General features: G+C 36.5%; 1 protein-coding gene across 9 annotated transcripts in view; it reads left to right on the top strand.

Moving 5' to 3' along the window:
- DOCK10 (dedicator of cytokinesis 10) overlaps window positions 1-20,087 on the top strand; it is a 254,355-nt gene that overhangs the window by 116,222 nt on the left and 118,046 nt on the right. For all 9 annotated transcript variants that reach the window (XM_078071375.1, XM_078071373.1, XM_078071372.1 and 6 more), the window contains exon 3: window positions 3,650-3,739. In XM_078071375.1, coding sequence (XP_077927501.1) covers window positions 3,650-3,739 — 90 coding nt within the window. The remainder of the gene's footprint in view (window positions 1-3,649; window positions 3,740-20,087) is intronic.

Below are 20,087 nucleotides of genomic sequence, written 5' to 3'. Positions count from 1 at the left end.
CACTTTTAAACATATGCTTAGGTTGGAATTGATCCGTGAAATGTTTGTTAATAGTCTTAACTATAAGGCTTGTTGAATTCTCCAGCTTCAGACTGATTGATGACTATAAACACCATCATTTTTGTCCTTCTTTTTAAGCAGCTGGGATCTACAGTACTGTCAAAGGAGGTTTTTGCTCAGCCCCGGGAGAGGAAAAGCAGCCCTTTTCTTAAGACTTTGACCAGTGGCCTTCGGCCAATTGAGAAATGTCCATGATGTGCTTGGAATGAAGTCTTCTGTGGTCACTTCAGCCAGCAGAATGGTGGCTGTGTCCAAGCCACAGAGACTACCCACAAAAGGGTGGAAGGAACCAGACAGTGACAGGGCAGTAGTTGAAGATGTCTGAGTATCATGGACCTGAAATTGCAAACACAGGCCTGCATGGCTCGTTTCATAAATAAAACGACAGTTTTTATTTCCAAATGCCTAATCTCTGGACAGTAGGCCCCTTATAAAATTCTACCCCCTTAAGAGGAGCTCGGCCGAGTTCCAGTGCTGTCTCGGATCCATTTCATGCAATTGAGCTCTACTACTTGTCGACCAGAAGGTTTGTAAAAGAGAACAGGAAGTCTGCTGTGGCCAAGGCAATTTGTAGTAATCTGAAAGCATCTAATTCTCAGAAAAGAAGTTCTTCGTAACCATATTAATACCGTTAACAAATATGACCGCATACTTCTTTTCTTATTCGATCAATTTACCTTTGCTTCAGTGGAGACACATTCAAGAAAACATGATTGGAAGGGTCACAATTCTTAAAGTTGAAACTTTATGGAGGCCTTCTGCTTTTTCAGCCAGATTCTCCAGTAGCACAGCAAAATACAACTGAGATCAGTAGATGTCATAGGCATTCATTATACACGTATGCCTTTTCTTGTGCCTTGTGTATTATGTGCAAATGGGAAATAATGCAGCTTGTAAAATAATGTTTTAGATTTATCACATGGTTACATGAGGGTGATTCAGACTCAGTTGTCTTATTTTAAGAATCAACATCATTTCATAACCAGAGGTCATCAGGAATCACTCCTAGCCATTATACACATGGTTATACACACGATTCATTTTTATAAGCTCCAACCTGAATGAATTTCCAGTCTCATACATTGCATATGTATTATGCATTTGGGGCTCTATCTTTACTGTATGACATTCATAAATCAAGTGGCTATGTGATTATCATTACTGGAAACTTGAGTCCGGATACCAGAAGCTTACCATTAAGGAAAAAAAAAATTTCTTAAACCAGCTCAGTCTTCGCCTGATGGTATTACACCACAGAGCTGTGATCTTAGTGGAACACTAGGTAGAGCTACAAAAGAAGTTTACATTTGAGTCATGCTACTCTACTCTCCATCAGACATAGAGTATTTTAGAGCAACTATTATTTTTTAAAAGCAAAGAAATAATAGGAGACTGCGCAGGACAATGAGAAAGAGGAATGATATTTTTGTATAAAAATGTATTATAAAATAATGGCTGAAATATATAAAACTGTTTTAATTAGAGAGAAAAAAATCCCTAATCTTGCCGGTAGATTATAATATGTAATGTTCCCTGGAAACACCAAGGAGGTTGACACGGTGTATCTGAGAATTATCTATCCAAACAGGAAATGAATTCTCCCCAGATAATTGAAATCTAGGAAGAATCTCCAAAACTCAATTTTAGCATGGATTTTAATCTTTTACTTCACACTTTCAATAGAGTTTATATACTGTTCATCTTCTAACAGAGTGTACAACATAAAAGAAGCAGGTTGAAAGAGACAATTCAAAAGGAATCAAAAATGTAAAATCTAAATAATATGTCCTTAATTGGTCTTATCATACTTGACGTAGGTGTATCTACACTCGACTTGCCTTGATAGCCATGGCCTTGTAGCACTTCCAGACTCTGTTCACAGAACTGCAGTGAAATCCTCTGATCAGGGGAACGCAGTCTACAGCTGCATTTTAAGATGGGCATTGATTTGTACCATAGGATCTATCTATACATACATATGACATATCTAGAACTTAGTTTTCTCATTTTTTATCCTCTGATTTTGTCAGATTCACATGACATTCTTCCTCTTTCACAGTATCTAAACCCCATGCTCCAAAATATGCACACGCAGGTGCACACACGCACACACACACGCGCGCGCGCATAGACACACACGTGCTCACACAGCACACACACACACTTACACACACATACTTACACACACACTCAAATAGAGCACACCATCATGCATCATCACATACCCACGCACACAGACTCACACACACTCCTGCAATACACCTGATCATGTATGCTCATGCGGACACATACCAGACACACACACACATGCAGAGAACCCACATATCCATACTCACACACACTCAACACACTTAACAATATTTAAATACCCAACTAGACACTGAGGTTATAGTAGGGAACAGAAGAGATCCAAGTTCTTGCCCTCAGGGAGCTTATATCAAGAGTGAAGCAAAAGGGCGATTTGAAGAAAACATGAGTCTCGAACTGAAAGAAAAGGTCTGACGCTGCCGTTGGTGGTAGCTCTTGTTGCCGCTCTGTGACCTCAGAAGACCAAATTCCCTTAGCCCCTTCCCTATCCATCTTCTCCAAAACTTAGGAGGGGTTTTGAGATTCTCATCTGTTTCCTTAATTAGTCTAGAAAAAATGCCTTTCATCCAGAACAATTCAAATGAAGTTTAGTTTGTGTTTTAGAAACTCTGATGAATCATTTGTGGATTTGGGGATATGCAAAGGAAAAGACCCCAAATGTTGGTGCCATGTATGTTAACAGACTCATCACCCCAGGGCCCCTGGAGCCACCAAGTAGTACAGTCTAAAGAAAGCTGGGGGCTGGTGAGGGAAAGCTACCGTTTTTAGGGTGTCCCACACTCCCCCCCAGCTTGATGGAACTGAAGACTCTATGTCATATAAAGAAGAAACAATCTATGAAATTCTGTTTTGGATGTTTTATTTTAAGATCTTTTATACTTTTAACTTACATCTATTCATTCAATGCAGAGTTGTTTGTTGAGCACTGAAGTTGAAAACGTTTTGTTTATTTTAACAGAAGTAATGACACCAAAAGCGTAAGTTATTTTTTTCTTCAAGATCCAGGTTTACTGAACTCCCTCGCTTTCCTCCCACCCCTAAAATTGTGACTACGCACACACACACACACAAACACTCAGAGCTTCTAAAAAGGATTAACTTTACCTTGTGGATCTTCAAGAAATTATTTACAATATGATTAAAATCATGATGCTTTTGTAAGTTTTCTCTTTCACTTCAAATTTATTTTAGGAGCACAACAATAACAAAAAATAGAATAGAAGTAAGCTAGTCGAAATATATAGATGGCCCAAGTGTTGTTTTCTGCAGCCAAATGAAACAGCCTCAAATGATGAACTTCACTGATAGAGAGTAACATTGGGGAGCTATCAGAGAGTTGGCTCTTCTCTCCCAGAGAGTGAAAGTTTCTGTCTTCTTTTACTGTTAGATGCTAAGATCTAAGGCACTTTTCTATTTTTTTTTTTTTTTTTTTTTTTTGTATGGTGGGCTGCTCAGTGCTTCTAAGTTGAAGAACATAATTTCTTTTTATTGTTCTTCCCAGACGGCCACGGTGTCTTGGGATATCCGGACGTTGTACTCCACGGTACCTGAAGATGCAGAGCACAAAGCAGAAAATTTACTGGTGAAAGAGGTAAATGTGTGCTTCTAGTCCTTTATAAAGCTTTGTTTTCCCCTGGTGGTGCTCAATACAACTTCCTATTATTATTGTCTTCCTCTGTTTCTCAGTAGAGAATTCCAGATGCTATGATTGATTGATGTCTTTCAGCTCGTGTCACCTGTAGATTCTTTGTATTTTCCTGTTAATCAATTTTTCATTATCTGGTGACTCTTCAGGTTTTGGACTTCTTTTTCTTTTGCTTTTACATCACTTAAAATCCTCATATTGAGGAGCACTTCTGTATTCTTAATGGAAAGATTTGATTTTATTTTGCTTACCTAGACTGAGTTGTTGGCAAGGCCATAGGATGTGAGAATTTTGGATAACAGAGTTTCTATTTTAAGAGATAAATTTTTGGGGTGCCTGGGTGGCTCAGTCAGCTAAGTGTCTGCCTTCGGTCAGGTCATGATCCCGGGGTCCTGGGATCGAGCCCCACTTTGGGCTCCCTGCTTCTCCCTCTCCCCTTGTCCCCTGCTCTTACTCTTTTTTGCTATTTCTCTCTCTCTCTCTCTCCTTCACAAATAAATCAATAAAATCTTTAGAAAAAGAGAGAGAGATACTTTTTTTTAATACTAACTATGGAAATAGTTCATGGTAAATCCCTGCAGCTATGATAAAAATCTGTTATTATAGCATTTGCTTGCATTTAGATGGTAAAGAGAGACCTACAAAACTGCTTCTTCTTCTAACCAAACCTAGGATGCTTTAGGGCAGCTACTTAGAAGATGCTTCTGGAGTGAATAAATGAAGCTAGCCCTTCCTTTATAGAAAATGCAGTGGGAAAATTTAGCACAGGTCAAACTGAATCCTGAGAGAAAATGGTGTATCCCAGTTAGGATTTAATTAAAGCTACATTCCATAGCAAAACCCTTTCTTAGCTCTTAAACACATGTGCATGAATATAAGCTAGCTTTATTAGCATATGTATTAATATCAATCTGTATTAATCATAACATGCTTTATGTTATACACTTCAGTCCAAATCTTTTGCCATAAATTTACGGGTCTTTTTTTTTTTCCAATTCAATATTTTTTCCCCAAAGTTCACATTAAATTACTGCCTTCTAAGGAGTTAAAAAAAAGGAAAAAGTACAGGTCCAGATAACATCAGGATATCTGGGTGTACTATTTTCATATTTACTGATAAAAGTAATAAATGTGACATCAGTACCACAATATTTTGTTTACAGTCACCTTAGAGGAAGTTTTCATATCTGGTAGGGCATCACAGTTTAAAAAAGAGTTGGCAAATCATTTTTTACACACAAAAATCAGAACCGGTGAGACAAGGTCTACAGAAGTTCTTACGTAAATATGTAAATAGGTGTTAACTTAGGTAGGATTTGAAACATTTATGATATTGAATTCATAACTGGGAATATTTAACCAGTTCTTCCTGAGTTTTTTTTTCCCCGAAATACTGCACTTTTATGTAAAGGTCTTTAACTTGTTGTTAAATTTATTTCTTTATAGTTTATAAATTTATTTCTTGTAGTACTTTATACTTTTGTTGTAAATGTGAGAATTTTTTTAAAGATTTTATTTATTTATTTGAGATAGAGCGTGCATGAGAGAGAGAGAGATCATGAGCAGGGTGGAAGGGTAGAGGAAGAAGCAGACTCCCCAATGAGCAGGGAGCCCGATGCAGGACCCTATCCCTGAGATCATGACCTGAGCCAAAGGCAGAAATTTAACTGACTGAGCCACCCAGGCACCTGCAGATGTGAGAATTTTTTTAAAACAAATTCTTTTTCTTACTGTTCATTGCTGATATTTTTGAAAATATATTGACTTTTGAATATGTATAACTAGCTCACTAAACTTCCTTATCCAAATAGTTCTTTTGTAATGTTAATTTTTGTTTTCATTTTTTACTTTATTTTTTTGCAGATAGAGAGACACCACTTATGGTTCTTATTTGATTTTTAAGTATGTATCATATCATCTGCAAACAATTAAAACTTTCTTTGTTCTTGCCTTGTTTTATTATCTGATATCTCTGAAACAATGTTGAATTATAATGCTCATATTGGCATCCTGTCTTAATTTTTATTTTAGAGGGAGGCCTTTAGCATCTTTGATGTTTTATGAAATTTGGTGTTATGACAGTTTCTGGCATAAAAGAAATGTCTAAGAAGGATCTTTCTTGGTCCCTTTAAGTGCTTCTAAAGATTGGCTACCCTATAGTATGAAATCCATATGCAGTCTTTTGGTATAATAGCTTTACCACTTGAGTTTAGCTCGGTAATAAAATTGATAGGTTTCTGTCCTGTGGATCCATATTTGTATTTCTGGTATAAACTTCCTTGTTCAAATTGTATTTTTACCTTAATACTCTACTCCATTCGAATTGCTAATATTTTATTTCATACTTTTGCATTTATATTCATGAGTGAAATTGGCTCTAGTTTTCTTCCTCACTTTGGTATTAGACAAATGCTAACTTTAAAAAATTGTGACACTCTCCAAATTTTTCTATCTTCTGGAATAAAAAAATAAATCAGTGAAATGAAACAGAGTATCTAGAAATATATCCAAGTAAATATGGTTACTTAATAAATGACAAACACGGCATTTCAAATTCTCAGATATCTCTCAAGGGTAGGTAATTTCATAAATACCACTTGGTTATTCATTCTGGATGAAAATAAAGTTCTATCTCACATTAACACAAAAATTAATTTCAGATCAATAAAAACAATTTTAATTTTAAAAACAAAAATATTAAAACTATAGGAGAACATTTTTAATCAGAAATTTAAGGGAAATGGACAGATTTAAGCAAATAAAAATCTTTTATATGATGAAGGGTGCCATAAATAAAACCAAAAGAAAATATTTAATCAGAGCAGTTATTTGTAATTTATTATATCTTTTTGCCACACATACACATACTCTTAATTTTCAAAATCCTACAAATTAATAATAAGAAGATAAATAACCCAAGAAAATATGAGGAAAAGACAGGAGCAGACAGTTCAAAAAGAGGAAATGCAGTTGGCCAAGGGGCACACAAAGTTGCCAACATTTACTTATAGTCATGAAAATATAAATTAAAACAAAAATTATGTATAATACTTGTATGAAGAAGAATTTTAAGATGAATATTATTTAGTGACAGTAGCAATATAGGAATTAAACATTATCACACAGTGTTTGTAATATTTGCATGTCTATAACTTTTTGAAATGTAATTCCAATGTATCTTTTAAGTAGTACATATAAATGTGTAACATGCATATTATTTAAAAAAACACTGGAGCATAAAAATATAATTACAAGCATGAGTATTGCTACACTGAACAATTTGTAATATCACTTGATAAGGGTGGGGTTGAATAAACTTTGGCACATTTATATTTTATAAAAATATATAACCAATAAAAATGACATATATTTAAATGTATTAGCTTGGAGGCCCATGATATGTTGTTAAGAGAAAGAAGTTAAGTTGCATAATATATAGTATGTTAGCTTGAAGGTATAAAACCTATAAATATATACATAAATATGGCTTATTTATATAAGGCTAGAAAAGTATTAAAATCTGTATAATAAACTCATAACATTGGTGATGTCACAAGTTTGGGATTGTAAGGGGAAGGGAGAAATTGGTTTTCAGTTTATATGTTCCGTATTGTTGCATTACAAATGTATTTTTGTAATTAAAAAAAATATTTTGGAAAAAATTAGTTAGAATATATCTTAAAATGCTTTCAGAATTGGAAGCAACCCAAGTCTCTCTCCTAAAATTTTCTGAAGTTAAAATCCAACTTTATTCTTTGAGTCATTAGTTAGTTGCCTTAAAGATTACATCAAATTCTTTTATTATTATTATTATTTTACTTTGATAATGAAAATATCATACAGAATGATCAGAATCCCCTATGTATTTTGCTTTATGATTCCACCTGCTGGGCTTCTCTGTCCCTCATAGAAGCCAATTAAATTCATCCCTTACAGTCCATTCATAACCACTTGTAATAGAACCACTATGGACTTATAAACATTTCCACAATTTTAGGGACTTTTCATTTCATGGTCTTTTTACCTCTTTCTGTGTGCATTGGGTATTTGTCTATTTCTAGGTTTTCAGCAGTCTGCTTTAGGCTGTGAAAAATAGCTGTCACATGAACCAAGGGTTCTTAGCTGTCTTAGCTGTGGGTCTCTGGTACCTGAGGCTCTGAGACCTTGGATTTGGTGGCCGGCCTGCTGTAGCCCTTGGCTCTTCACACCTGCTTGTTCTATTATGGGGCATGCCTTCAAGGTGGGGCCAATCAGCTCAAATCCTAAATCTCAGGATGGATTCAGAAACCCCACCCCCAATCTCTGGATCCAACCACAGTGTCAAGTTTAGCTACTTTCCCAGGGGAAGGGCAACCTAAAAAGCAGACCAGTACAACACTGGAGACATGTGAACATATTCTAGGGTTCCTAGAGACCTTTAGTTTTGTTGTTGCTTTCATGAACTTCTGTACCACGACTTCCAATGGCCAGATTGACCCCTGTATTTCTGTAGTTTTCTGAGAATGTCAACTTCTGGGAAGAAGAGATTGACCACAAAATTTGCCTTTGTCTTGCTATTTCTTCTGGGGCGAAATTTCTCGCCTTTACCTTTGTTCCTACCTTTCAATTGCTTCCAGCCTGGGGTTATTCCTGCTTTCCTCACTTCCACCCTTGGCTTCTCCTCTCTCCTAAGAACTGCTCCAAGGAAAAGTCAAGTACAATGTCTTTTACCTTCGATCCCAGGTATCTGCCCAAAATTTTATGTTGCAAGTCTCAGGACAGAGCATGTGTCTGGGCAACATGAATGAACCTTATGCTTTTCTCAACTGCATGGATCTAAAGTAGAAAAAGGAAAAGAAAAGAAAGAAGAGGAAGCCTGGGAAGAAATTACTTTCTTCCCTGCTAATTTTTCTGTATCACTAGCTGTGAAAACTGCCAGTTTGCTTGGTTTTAAGGATGGGAATAAAGGGAAGCCTGTACTTAGAGGATAGGAAGAAGAGAAACCCCAGTTACAAATATCATGTGATAATAATAGAACATGAATAGTCAAGCCTGGAGACAGCAGATAAAAAGAAAGGGTCACCAGAGAGCTGGGTTAAGACTGAGAAATGATCCCAGAGAATTATGCTGGCCAGAAGTCTCAACCCCAATAGGTAATAGCAGCTAACCTTTATCGACGACTTTCTTTGTGCCAGATACACTTCTAAGCCCTGTACTTGCAGTGATTATAAACATATGTTGCTGCAGCAGCAATTTGTAATGACGAGGGAACTTTTATAGAAAGATTAAGCGAGTATTCAGCATCACACAGCTGGGACAGATCCAGCGTCCCCACCCTTGCCATGCAATCACAATGGCCTCTGGCCTCTTAACCATGATGCTAAGTGCCCAGAAGATGCTTTACTACAGCTGTCCTCTGGAAGGACTACGGCCCTCAGTCTCCTCCCTGACAATCCCACTCATTTTGGCCAGGTAACTCTCATGCATATAGTTAATGACCCACACTTTGAGAAACGTTGCTGGATTTTTGAAACCAGAGTAAGCCAGCACTGAAATGAATTCATTGATGTTTTGCAGAAACACGTGTTTCCCTTACAGCCTCTGCATCATTGCACTAAGCAACCTTTGTGGTCCTCTCTGCAATAAGTGCCCTGTAGCTCCCCACGGGGTGGTGAGGACAAATACCGTGGTTGCTAAGCAGTAAACTGGCATGAATCCAACTTAAACACATCCAGTTCAATACTGATTTTGAATTATCTCTCACTTTACTCCACCTTGACAATTCTCAGTTCCTTTTGAAAGGCAGCGAGCATTCTTTTCTTTTTTTAATCTGGAATGACTTCATATTTTTAATAAGAGTTTAAATAAAATGAACAGTCTGTCCCTTTTCTGTTTTATCTGTTATTAATTCTCTTCCTTGTCGATTCAATATAAGTCTAAATATTCCCCGCACAAGAGTATAGGTTTATTTCACTAAAGCACTTCACAAAGTTATGATAAATTATCATCAAGCCATCGTTGAGCAACATAGTACATATACGTATATTTTTGAGCACTTTTTGTAATGGGTCTTACTACCTCACTTTATAGCCTAGAAAACAGGTTCTGAATGATTGATTAACTTGTCCCACTTCACTCAGAGTCGTAATTAAGGCCCTGGTCTCTCTGACCCCCATGCTCCATGTCCTTACCAACTTGGCTACCTCTGACCCTTTGAGAAATTCCTTTAAACCATGCATTTAACAGCCTGACCTGATGAGGGTATTTCCACTGTTCACAAGGGACTATGTCCTTCCTTTTGATACACATTTAACTTTTTCTGCCTCAGTTTCTTTATCTTTAAATAAGCACATTAATAATTCTAATACTGTGTTCTAAAAATAAATACAGCAATGATATGAAAACACTTGGAGAATAACAACTGGGGAGCAGCGTCTTTATCTGATTCTCATAAGTGACTTAAAATCAACATCTATAAACATAAAAAGAAACCAAACACTTCCGTGATAAAGCAAGCACCACCCCTCCCACTGAGGGTTGGGGGAGCAATTAAAGAGATCTATAAACAGGATGCAGACTTCTTAAGCAAAACTTCTATAGCAAAGTTTTCATTTTAATATACACAATAGAATAATATAAAGCCAGTAGCTCAGAACACTATATAAAACTAAGCTCTCGGTTAGGTCTCTCTTAACAAAGAGAATGAAAGCAGAGAATTGAGAATTGAGATACTGTGGCCCAACAGGGAGCAAGGGTCTAGGGACCACCTCACCTGAATGGCTGAGAGAAATACTGGCAAAATAGTAAGGTATAGCAAGTTACTCTTCCAACAAAGCCCTCTCCAATTTCTGGAAACCCATCTGCTGCAGGAGTAGAATAATGATGAAGTAAGAAGTAAATCATGAATTCAAGAATCCAAGCCTCACTTCGGTCAAGACATAAAACACTTGGGGATGTTAAGAGTCATAGAAACATTAAAAGAATAGAAGCAAAAAAAATTAATATTAAAAAAATAAAGAATAGAAACAAATATCTATTTACTTTTTTTTAAAGTTTGGAGCCCAATGCAGGGCTTGAACTTGCAACCTTGAGATCAAGACCTGAGCTGAGATCGAGTCAGATGCTTAACGGACTGAGCCACCCAGACGCCCCTACATTTACTTCTATATATGAATACACACACACACACACACACACACAAAGTATGTACTATCCTCATACAGACCGTATTAGGTTGTTAGGGCAAGGAAAAGTTTAGATTGTAAGCAGGTCCTAGACCATAAATACTGGCTTCTCTAGGAAAAAAAATAATGAAATAAGACCCAAGACAGAACAGGAAGTACAAATCAGACTCAATGCAGAAATCTCTAGGCTTTGGTAGAAAATCCACACTAAAAACCAACAGAACAAATGGTTGAGATAGAGTAGACACCAATTTCACAATTCCACGCACAGAATGTTCTGCAGAAAGCCAGGTCTGCAGGATGTCCACAGGACACATACATACACACACACACACACACACACACACACACACACACACTCAGTCTTTAACTTGCTAATATCCATGGAGATTATCTCAGAAGAGAATATGACATGTAGTATTTCCCATATTTATTTGACCATGAAGAAATTCTGTCCATTTTCCCCACATCTCTTGAAAACCATCTGAGAAATTCTGATGTGAATCTGAGGGAAGATCATCAGAAACTACGAACACAGTACAGCTCAAGTGAAACAGATTCTATTAGGTGAAAGGGCACCTGACTCGCTCAGTAGGTTAAGTGTCTGCCTTCGGCTCAGGTCCTGATCTCAGGGTCCTGGGATCGAGCTCTGCGTCCAGGTCCCTGCTCAGCAGGGAGTCTGCTTCTCCCTCTCTCTCCACCTCTCCTCCCTCTGATATTCTCTCTCTCTCTCTCTCATAAATAAATAAAACATTTTTAAAAAATCTTTAAAAAAATAATCTATTAGGGGCACCTGGGTGGCTCAGTCATTAAGCGTCTGCCTTTGGCCCAGGTCATGATCCCAGAGTCCTGGGATTGAGCCCTGCATCGGGCTCCCTCCTCAGCGGGAAGCCTGCTTCTCCCTCTCCTACTCCTCCTGCTTGTGTTCCCTCTCTCGCTGTGTCTCTCTCTGTCAAATAAATAAATAAAATCTTTAAAAAAATCTATTAGATGAAACTTGACATGCATTTCATTAAGGCGGATGGTGGTGAAGAGAAAAGGAATACTACAGCTCCCAAAAGATCAAATAAATTATTTCTTTCTTTTCATGGACAAACCTCTTACCATTTGTATCAAAAGTGTCTATCTTTGTCCAGAGGGTAAACCTCTTGGAATACTAGGACACAACCCCAGATACACCCCACGTTTTGGTTGTTCTATGGACTTATCCTCATGTAGCAAATCAAAAATATACATAAGGTTAATTTCAAAGTTTGTAGTAAATAATAATACTCATAAAGTTCAGAGTAGCACCTTTTTCCAGCCCTTAAATTTCTCCTCTCAATCCCTTACCTAATTATTGGATTTTTTTTTTCATCTAAGAAGCAAATGTGAACTCAGTGGCTCAAACAAGCTACTCTTTAGAGTTCAGTTGGGTGAAGTTGGTTACCCTGTCTTTACAAAGGGTTAAATGCTTCACATAGAAAATTCCTCTTCCACTGATTTATGCTGTTACTATGGATCACATACCAAGTGTCTGCAGTGAAGGGCCTTGTCCACTGCATGGAAGATTGGACTGGGTTTATTATTCAACAACAAGCACTTACTAAGTTGTTGATACCAAATGGACATAACACAGTCCTTGCCTTCAAGGAGCTTACCACCAGGCAAGAAATAACAGACCAGTGATCAGATTTTTCCAAAGCAATCTTACAAGTACCCCTGGAGTATTACTATAAAATGGAGAGACGAGATCAGGTTCATATGGTAGAAAAAATTAGCTAAAAACAGACCAGAGAATGGGTTGGCTTGCTTATGTGGGAGGGATGAATAAGACTGAAGAGAAGCTGGACAGATGGAAGACTATTTTAATAGTCCAGCTGGGTTAAAGACCTACACTAACATATGGCAGTATGATAGTGGTGATAGTAAAGGGCTATTACGGAGATGGAATTGACAGAAGTTGGTGACTGAAAAGAAAGCAAGGGAGAGGAATATGGTGGCAACTACTCCCACATGTCTGCATTGGGCTATTAGCTGGATAGTTGTGCCAGTAATTTAAGTAAGATGCCCAGAAGAAAGTAAAGATTGCTCAAGCAGGGTTGGAAGAAACAAATGAGATAATGTAACTGGCCAACATGCATTAGAGACAGAGATGCCCAAGAAGGAGATAAATAGGTAGGTCTCAATGCAGGAGGAAGGGGTAGGCAGTTGGTCTGGATTTGAAAAGTAGAAGCTTTGAGCCTGGAACAGTTCACCAGGAGTGCCATGGGGACTTGGCTGGGGCTGAGGGGAAGGTCCTTGGGCTACACTCTCACTTAAGGCGCTAGTAAGGAAGGCCCTGCTCAGGAGGCGGAGATGGAGTGGACAGGGAGATGAAGAAAACAAGAAGATATTGATTTCTCAGAATTAAAGAAAAGTCCATAGCAACCATGAGACTATGGTACAAAATGCCAAAGAGGTATCACATAAGGAAGGGCACATTGGATTTGGTAATCAGAGTCATTGGCAGTTCTTTTTTTCTTTTAATTTATTTTATTTTATTTAAATTCCATTAATTAACATACAGTGTATTACTAGTTTCAGAGGTAGAGTTCAGTGATTCATCAGTTGTGTACGACACCCAATGCTCATTACATCATGTGTCCTTCTTAGTGTCCATGACTCAGTCATCCCATCCCCCAACCCCGCCTCCCCTCCAGCAACACTCAGCCTGTTTCCTATGGTCAAGAGTCTCCCACGGTTTGTCTCCCTCTCTGATTTCATCTTCTTTTATTTTTCCCTCCCTTCCCCTATGATCCTCTGTTTTATTTCTTAAATTCCACATATGAGTGCAAGCATATAATTATTTTTCTCTGGTTGACTTATTTCGCTTAGCATAATGCCCTCTAGTTGCATCCATGTCATATATATATACCACATCTTCTTTATCCATTCATCTGTTGATGGACATCTGGGCTCCTTCCACAGTTTGGCTATTGAGGACATTGCTGCTATGAACATTGGGGTGCAGGTGCCCCTTTGGATCACTACATTTGTATCTTTGGAGTAAATACCTAGTAGTGCACTTGCTGGGTTGTAGGGTAGCTCTGATTGGCAGTTCTTTAACAGAACATTTTCAGAGGCTAAGAGCACAACCTGATTACAGTGGGTTAAACTCTGGAAAGATGTGTAATCTTATCAAACAAGGTGTTAGTACATTGTTGTCTCTTTATCTACAAAGCACTTTGAGAGTAAACCCAAGAAAAGTACCGGAATCCTTCAGTCAAAATACTCTATGCATACCAAAGTTAAAAATATTTCAGTAGGCTGCTACATTGTATACTAAAATATTGCTTAATTCGTTAAGGGAAATTTTATAAACATAAAAAATAATATGATAAAATGAGTATAATATTGAAAAAGAAATTTCTTCCTCTGCCTCTTCTTCCTTTTCCACCATTGGGACCCAGATAGATAACATTCACCTAATTCAAGAGAAAATTATAAACATTCAAGGTAGAAGCTGCATCATGTTGAGAAGTAAAGGATCTATTAAAGAATTTGGATCCCAAACATGGGAAAGAAAATTTTTGGGAGAGGAGGATTGGCTATGATTTAAAACGTATTTCATGCTGCCCATTTTTGTTAACTAAAAGAAACATACCTAACTAGAATGAAATGTATCCTGTTTCAAGAAAATAAGGAATTCCATTTCTCACTTTTATGGTTAAAATAATTTTATGTGCTTCATGTTTAATTTTGAACTGCATATTATGGGCATTGATAAAGAAACCATTCTTTTAGTCAAAGTGCCTTTGTACTTTACACAAATTGTTTGAATCTCATATGTAGAAAAATGTGCACTCAAACTTACTCAGAAATAAGAATAAGTATTTTAATAAATGATTGGGGGCTTTTTTTTTTTTGTATGTATAAATTAAGTAAAAATGAGTGCCGTTTTCTGATTCTGAATCATTAGGCAGCAAATGAATGATTCTAAGGCATTCATTCACTTTCCACCAGAGCACAATAAGCATGGTTTTCCTCACTGTAGAACTAACTCCTTTGATATAACATCAGAACTACCTGCACAATTTAAATTACTGAGAGCTATTGGGGAAAATGTAACTAAAAAAAAAAAAAAAAAAAAAAACACAAAAAAAACCAACTCTCCAGATTAAAGAAAAACCATAATCCTTTCTCTTTTTTTTCTTATACTGTACATTTTTATTAATGTTTCTGTGGCAATTTAAAAACATGGCCCTTATATTCTTTGGTAATTCTCCTATCTAGCGGTAGGTTCTACGTCCCTCCCTTTATTTTTTTTTTAATTATGTTATGTTAATCACCATACATTACATCATTAGTTTTTGATGTAGTGTTCCATGATTCATTGTTTGCGTATAACACCCAGTGCTCCATGCAGAACGTGCCCTCTTTAATACCCATCACCGGGTTAACCCATCCTCCCACCCCCCTCCCCTCTAGAACCCTCAGTTTGTTTCTCAGAGTCCATAGTCTCTCATGGTTTGTCTCCCCCTCCGATTTCCCCCCCTTCATTTTTCCCTTCCTACTATCTTCTTTTTTTTTTTTTAACATATAATGTATTATTTGTTTCAGAGGTACAGGTCTGATTCAACAGTCTTACACAATTCACAGCACTCACCATAGCACATACCCTCCCCAATGTCTATCACCCAGCCACCCCATCCCTCCCACCCCCCACCATAATCCTTTCTTAATAAAATTAGTGTGAATAGAAAAAAATTTGTTTCTGTTTTGAAGAACGGGGCCCTTAATTCACTGATAAGGCTTTGTTGGAGGTTACGGGACTTTTCATTTTGTGTGTACCTTTTAAAAGTGAACTTGTAAGTTAAGCTATATTTATTTTGCAACTTCAAGTAATGGAAAAATGAGATCAAAATTTGTTATTGTCCTATATTGGACCTATCTTATTTATGTATAATAATTTTGTTCCTATCATGGCCAGAACAAAATGGATCACCCATTTTATTTTTTACACTACATGTATAACACTAAAGATAATAAGCATACAAAAGTTGATAAAGGTAAATTCAAATGCATTTATTTTCTAGTGGCATTGGGATAAAATGTATATAGAAAACCCTGATGAAAACAAAATAGTTTTGAGTTTTGCATTAACGATCTTGAAGAAATTTATTGTCTTAATGTCTCATCACCAAAATCCCTAGAATAATAGTTTTGCTTCCAGATATGCAAAACTGTCCCAGCTCTAAATTAGCTTCCTCTTCTCTACAATAAAAATCATCCTATAATATTTAGTGGCAAGTGGATGGAAACACAGAAGTACAAGTCTGAAACCCTGACATATAAAAATGTTTAAAAAGAACCCATTTTAAGTTTGAACCTAAAAATTTCAATCATATTGAATTACAACCCAGATTTTATGCCTTACACGAAAAGAATGATTTCGATCATAATATTACCAAGGTTTTTAGTACTATCCATTATTCATGTCTTGACAAATTACTTGTGAGCTCTAGCTGGGAAATTAGAATGTATGTTCCCGGGTCAGGCACAGGTGTGATTTATGAAAGTCTAATTTTACAGTTTGCTCAACTGCCTTAATACAATGCAGTTTAAAAAAAACAAACCAAATATTTTGATTCGCTTCCAATTTAGATAATTCAAAGTAGCAAAATAGTTGAAAAATGATTCTCATTTATGGTTGGCATTTGATAGGACATTCTGTTTTTACATCGTACATACATATTTACATCCATAGTAACACTATCTAGTATCAAGCAGTATTTTAAAAACTCAGACCCAAAATCCATTATTCTTTGGATTGTACCATGATTTCTGAAACTGAGTCATATCTATATTTACATCGCTTATTTTGTCCAAACATTTTTCTTTCTTTACCAAGACTGTAGTATAAGTGGTAAAAAATCATTGTGTTCAACTTATTTTTGTACCGTAAAAATCATTTCCTTTTAAAGGAATACATAGATGTGATCCAACTAAAGAAAAAAAAATATTTTCAGTGCTTTTTCTCTTTTTCTCTAAAATATCAACATATTGAGTGACCACATGTCTTGGTTGCAGGAATAATTTCATCTTCTACCTGTTGGCCTGGCTAATAGCCCCTTCTCTCATCTCTCACTTTGTAGTGTCTCAGTGTGGACAATAAATCATCCAGCCACATTTTCAATATATAATTTGCCTAAATTCACTTAATTTCATGATGCTACATTTTCAACATTTATACAATAGGCATAATTACTTCTAAACTTAATAAAGACTGGCATGAATGTGAAATTACCACCATCATTTTACAAATACAGAATTAATCCCAGTGGTGACTCAGAGTCAAAACGAACACCTTTTGTGGTTGCATACATCTTTCTGGCAAGAAACTAGTCATGTAATTAAATAAACCTCTACAGCCAGAAAGAAAAAGAATTTTGCATCTGAAAAGCTATTTATTACCTGCTTATTACTCTGTAGCCAGAATCTAATAATCAGCGCTTTTAAGAGATGGACAAATTACATTGCCAAACCCAAATTGCTATTTGAGGTAAGTAACATGATTTGAATTGATTCTGATGATTCTCTAAAGAGAAGAGGAGAGGGAAAAAATGAAATATTTTCTTTATAGTATTTTAGGGTGCCCTTTACAATTGCCCAATCTTTTCTAAAGTATTTAGATTTTTAGAACTTCCATAGTGTCATGTTTAGTTATTTCTAAAAGAAAAAGGATATAGGAAATCCGTTCATTCAAATAAATATTGAATGTACATTATAAATAAAAATGCCATGCTAGAGATGATATGCCCCCTGGTCTTTCAGTTGGAGGATAACCTCAATTACTAGAGCCCACTGTATGAAGTCAGGACCCTAATGCTTTCAGTTCATAGGCAAACAGCACAAGGACCACATTGTCACTCCATGGAATGACATGGAATGATGGATTTGGGGGCCCCCATAAAGATTCTGATTCAGTGGATCTCATGGGACCCAGGAATCTGCATTTTAATTAACAATCCTTAATAATTAATGAACACAATGCAGTTCAGGAAACATTATCCTAATGGTATAAAAGCCTTCAAGCATGTTGACCTTGCTCAGCTTTTTCGTGTCTAAACGCGTTAACAGCAGAGATAGCAAGTATAAAAGCTGAACAAGCAAACATAATAAATTAATATAATGTGAATTGGGGCATTGCTGTTTAGAAAAATTCACCAGCTCAGCACACTTTTGCGAGATATTCACGGTCTTCACCTTTGAAGTAGATGGTGGCAGCCTCCAAGGATGAGAAGTTGGTATTTTGAAACCCGTATCATGGGCTAGGTAGTTAGTAAAGGGGAAATGGAACCCTTACAGTAACAAGCAGAGTGGTAGCCTGGGACTTTGAATTTGCAGCAGGTCCTTTCAGCTTAGTTTTCGGACAAAGAAGAGTTTTAGTCATAATTTAAATAGTTCTTAATGAGAGTGACTGTGTGGGCTGGAACAAAGAATAGAGAATAATTTTCTATGCATAACATTTCCAAAATGCCATTACTACGTAGGAGAAACATCTATGTGTTTGTAAAATGCACTGGCTTTCTCAGAATCCAAGAAATCGCAGATTTAGAAGGATTTTTAAGGGTCATCTACACCACCCCTAATCCTCATCTACCCACCACCAGATACATGAAACATAGCAAATAAATTCAGAAGGAATTTTATTAAAGCCGATTTCTTTGATAATCAAAGCTAATATGTCTCTCCAAAACTGTACTTCATAAATCAAGAAAAACTAGTTGCTATTATCAACTATTGTGAATGTGAATTATACACTGAGTCAAACATGCTAGGAAAACTGGTTATTTTTAAAGCAAGTATTTATTAAGTACTTACCCTATGTTAGGTGCTTTATAGGAAGTATTTTATTAGATCCTTATGAAGTTGGTATTACTTAAACAGATAAAGAAATTTAAAGATACTAAGTTACTTAACTGAAATCCCACAGCTAACACCAAAATTCAAAACCAGGTCTGTCTGACTCCAAGACGGAAGCAGAAATGCCATATAAACATCTGGAATGATGGTCCAGATGTGCCTAAAAGAAAAAAGAAGTCTGCAATCATCAAACAATTCATAAATTAGCTGAATGGACTTTTAGAGTCAGACAAATCCAATTTGAAATCCTACTTCTATCATGTGTAGGACCTTTGGCAATGATCTGAGCCTCTCCTTGCCTCTGTGATTTATAAAATAGAAATAAAATCTCACAGAGTTCTTATTAAAATCATATGTAAAGCACCTAGTAGTGTGATATCTGACAAGTAGGTGCCACTCCAAACCAGAAAACAAGTACTTCTTTGCTAGACTATAGTAATATAAGAAAGTTCCACATTCACTTTGGGTCAGTGGAATTCAGGATATACACATCTCGGATTCAGGTAAGCCTGTGGCATATTGTGATTATCATGTGAAATGCTCATGAAGTATACATGTTTATTGTGGCTAAACATAGATACTGTCCATAGCAAGAAAGGATAATGAGTAAATCAGTGCATCTTTGTCCCATTAAACCTCCAGATTAGGGAGTGTAGAGATGGATATTATGGGACAGAGATTTCTCAATCCAGTCTAATATTCTGATTGTTCACTACCTAAATCTGAGATCCTAATAAATGAAATGATTTGACCAAAAGTCATGTTGAAAGGCAGTATTAGTGGGTTAGTTCCAGAACAAGAAGAAAGATATATAGCTCCCGGTTCAGACCTGTACCCTCGATTTGCCTTTTTCTTATAACAAATATACATTCTTTGGGCAGTTTTTTTACCAAGAATCCTTAAAATACTTGGAGTACTCTGTCCTAAGAAAATAACCCCGAAGGGGTGAGACTTGGGGGAGGATAGGAGGACCAAATGCATGAAGAAATACTCTGAATATTCATTTTTTTTTGAAAAATTCTCATTTTTTATAAAAGACTTATTTTTATTAAAAAAAAATCATATTTCCTACAATGGCACAAAATTTGAAGAGCCGTAATAACCGTTCACTCTGTCCTGTTCTAGAAGTCATTCCTCAAATGTTAGCCCATCTGAAGTACCCACCCTAAACATTCTATTAAATTGGCCCCCTTCCCCCAACTCTATCCATGTTCCTCTTCTGCTTTTTTTTTTTCACATGACAG

Source organism: Halichoerus grypus, chromosome 4, assembly GCF_964656455.1.
Source record: "Halichoerus grypus chromosome 4, mHalGry1.hap1.1, whole genome shotgun sequence".
NCBI classification, from domain to species: Eukaryota; Metazoa; Chordata; class Mammalia; order Carnivora; family Phocidae; genus Halichoerus; species Halichoerus grypus.
Note: the sequence above shows the minus strand (reverse complement) of the source record. Positions and strands in the feature narration are given on the sequence as shown.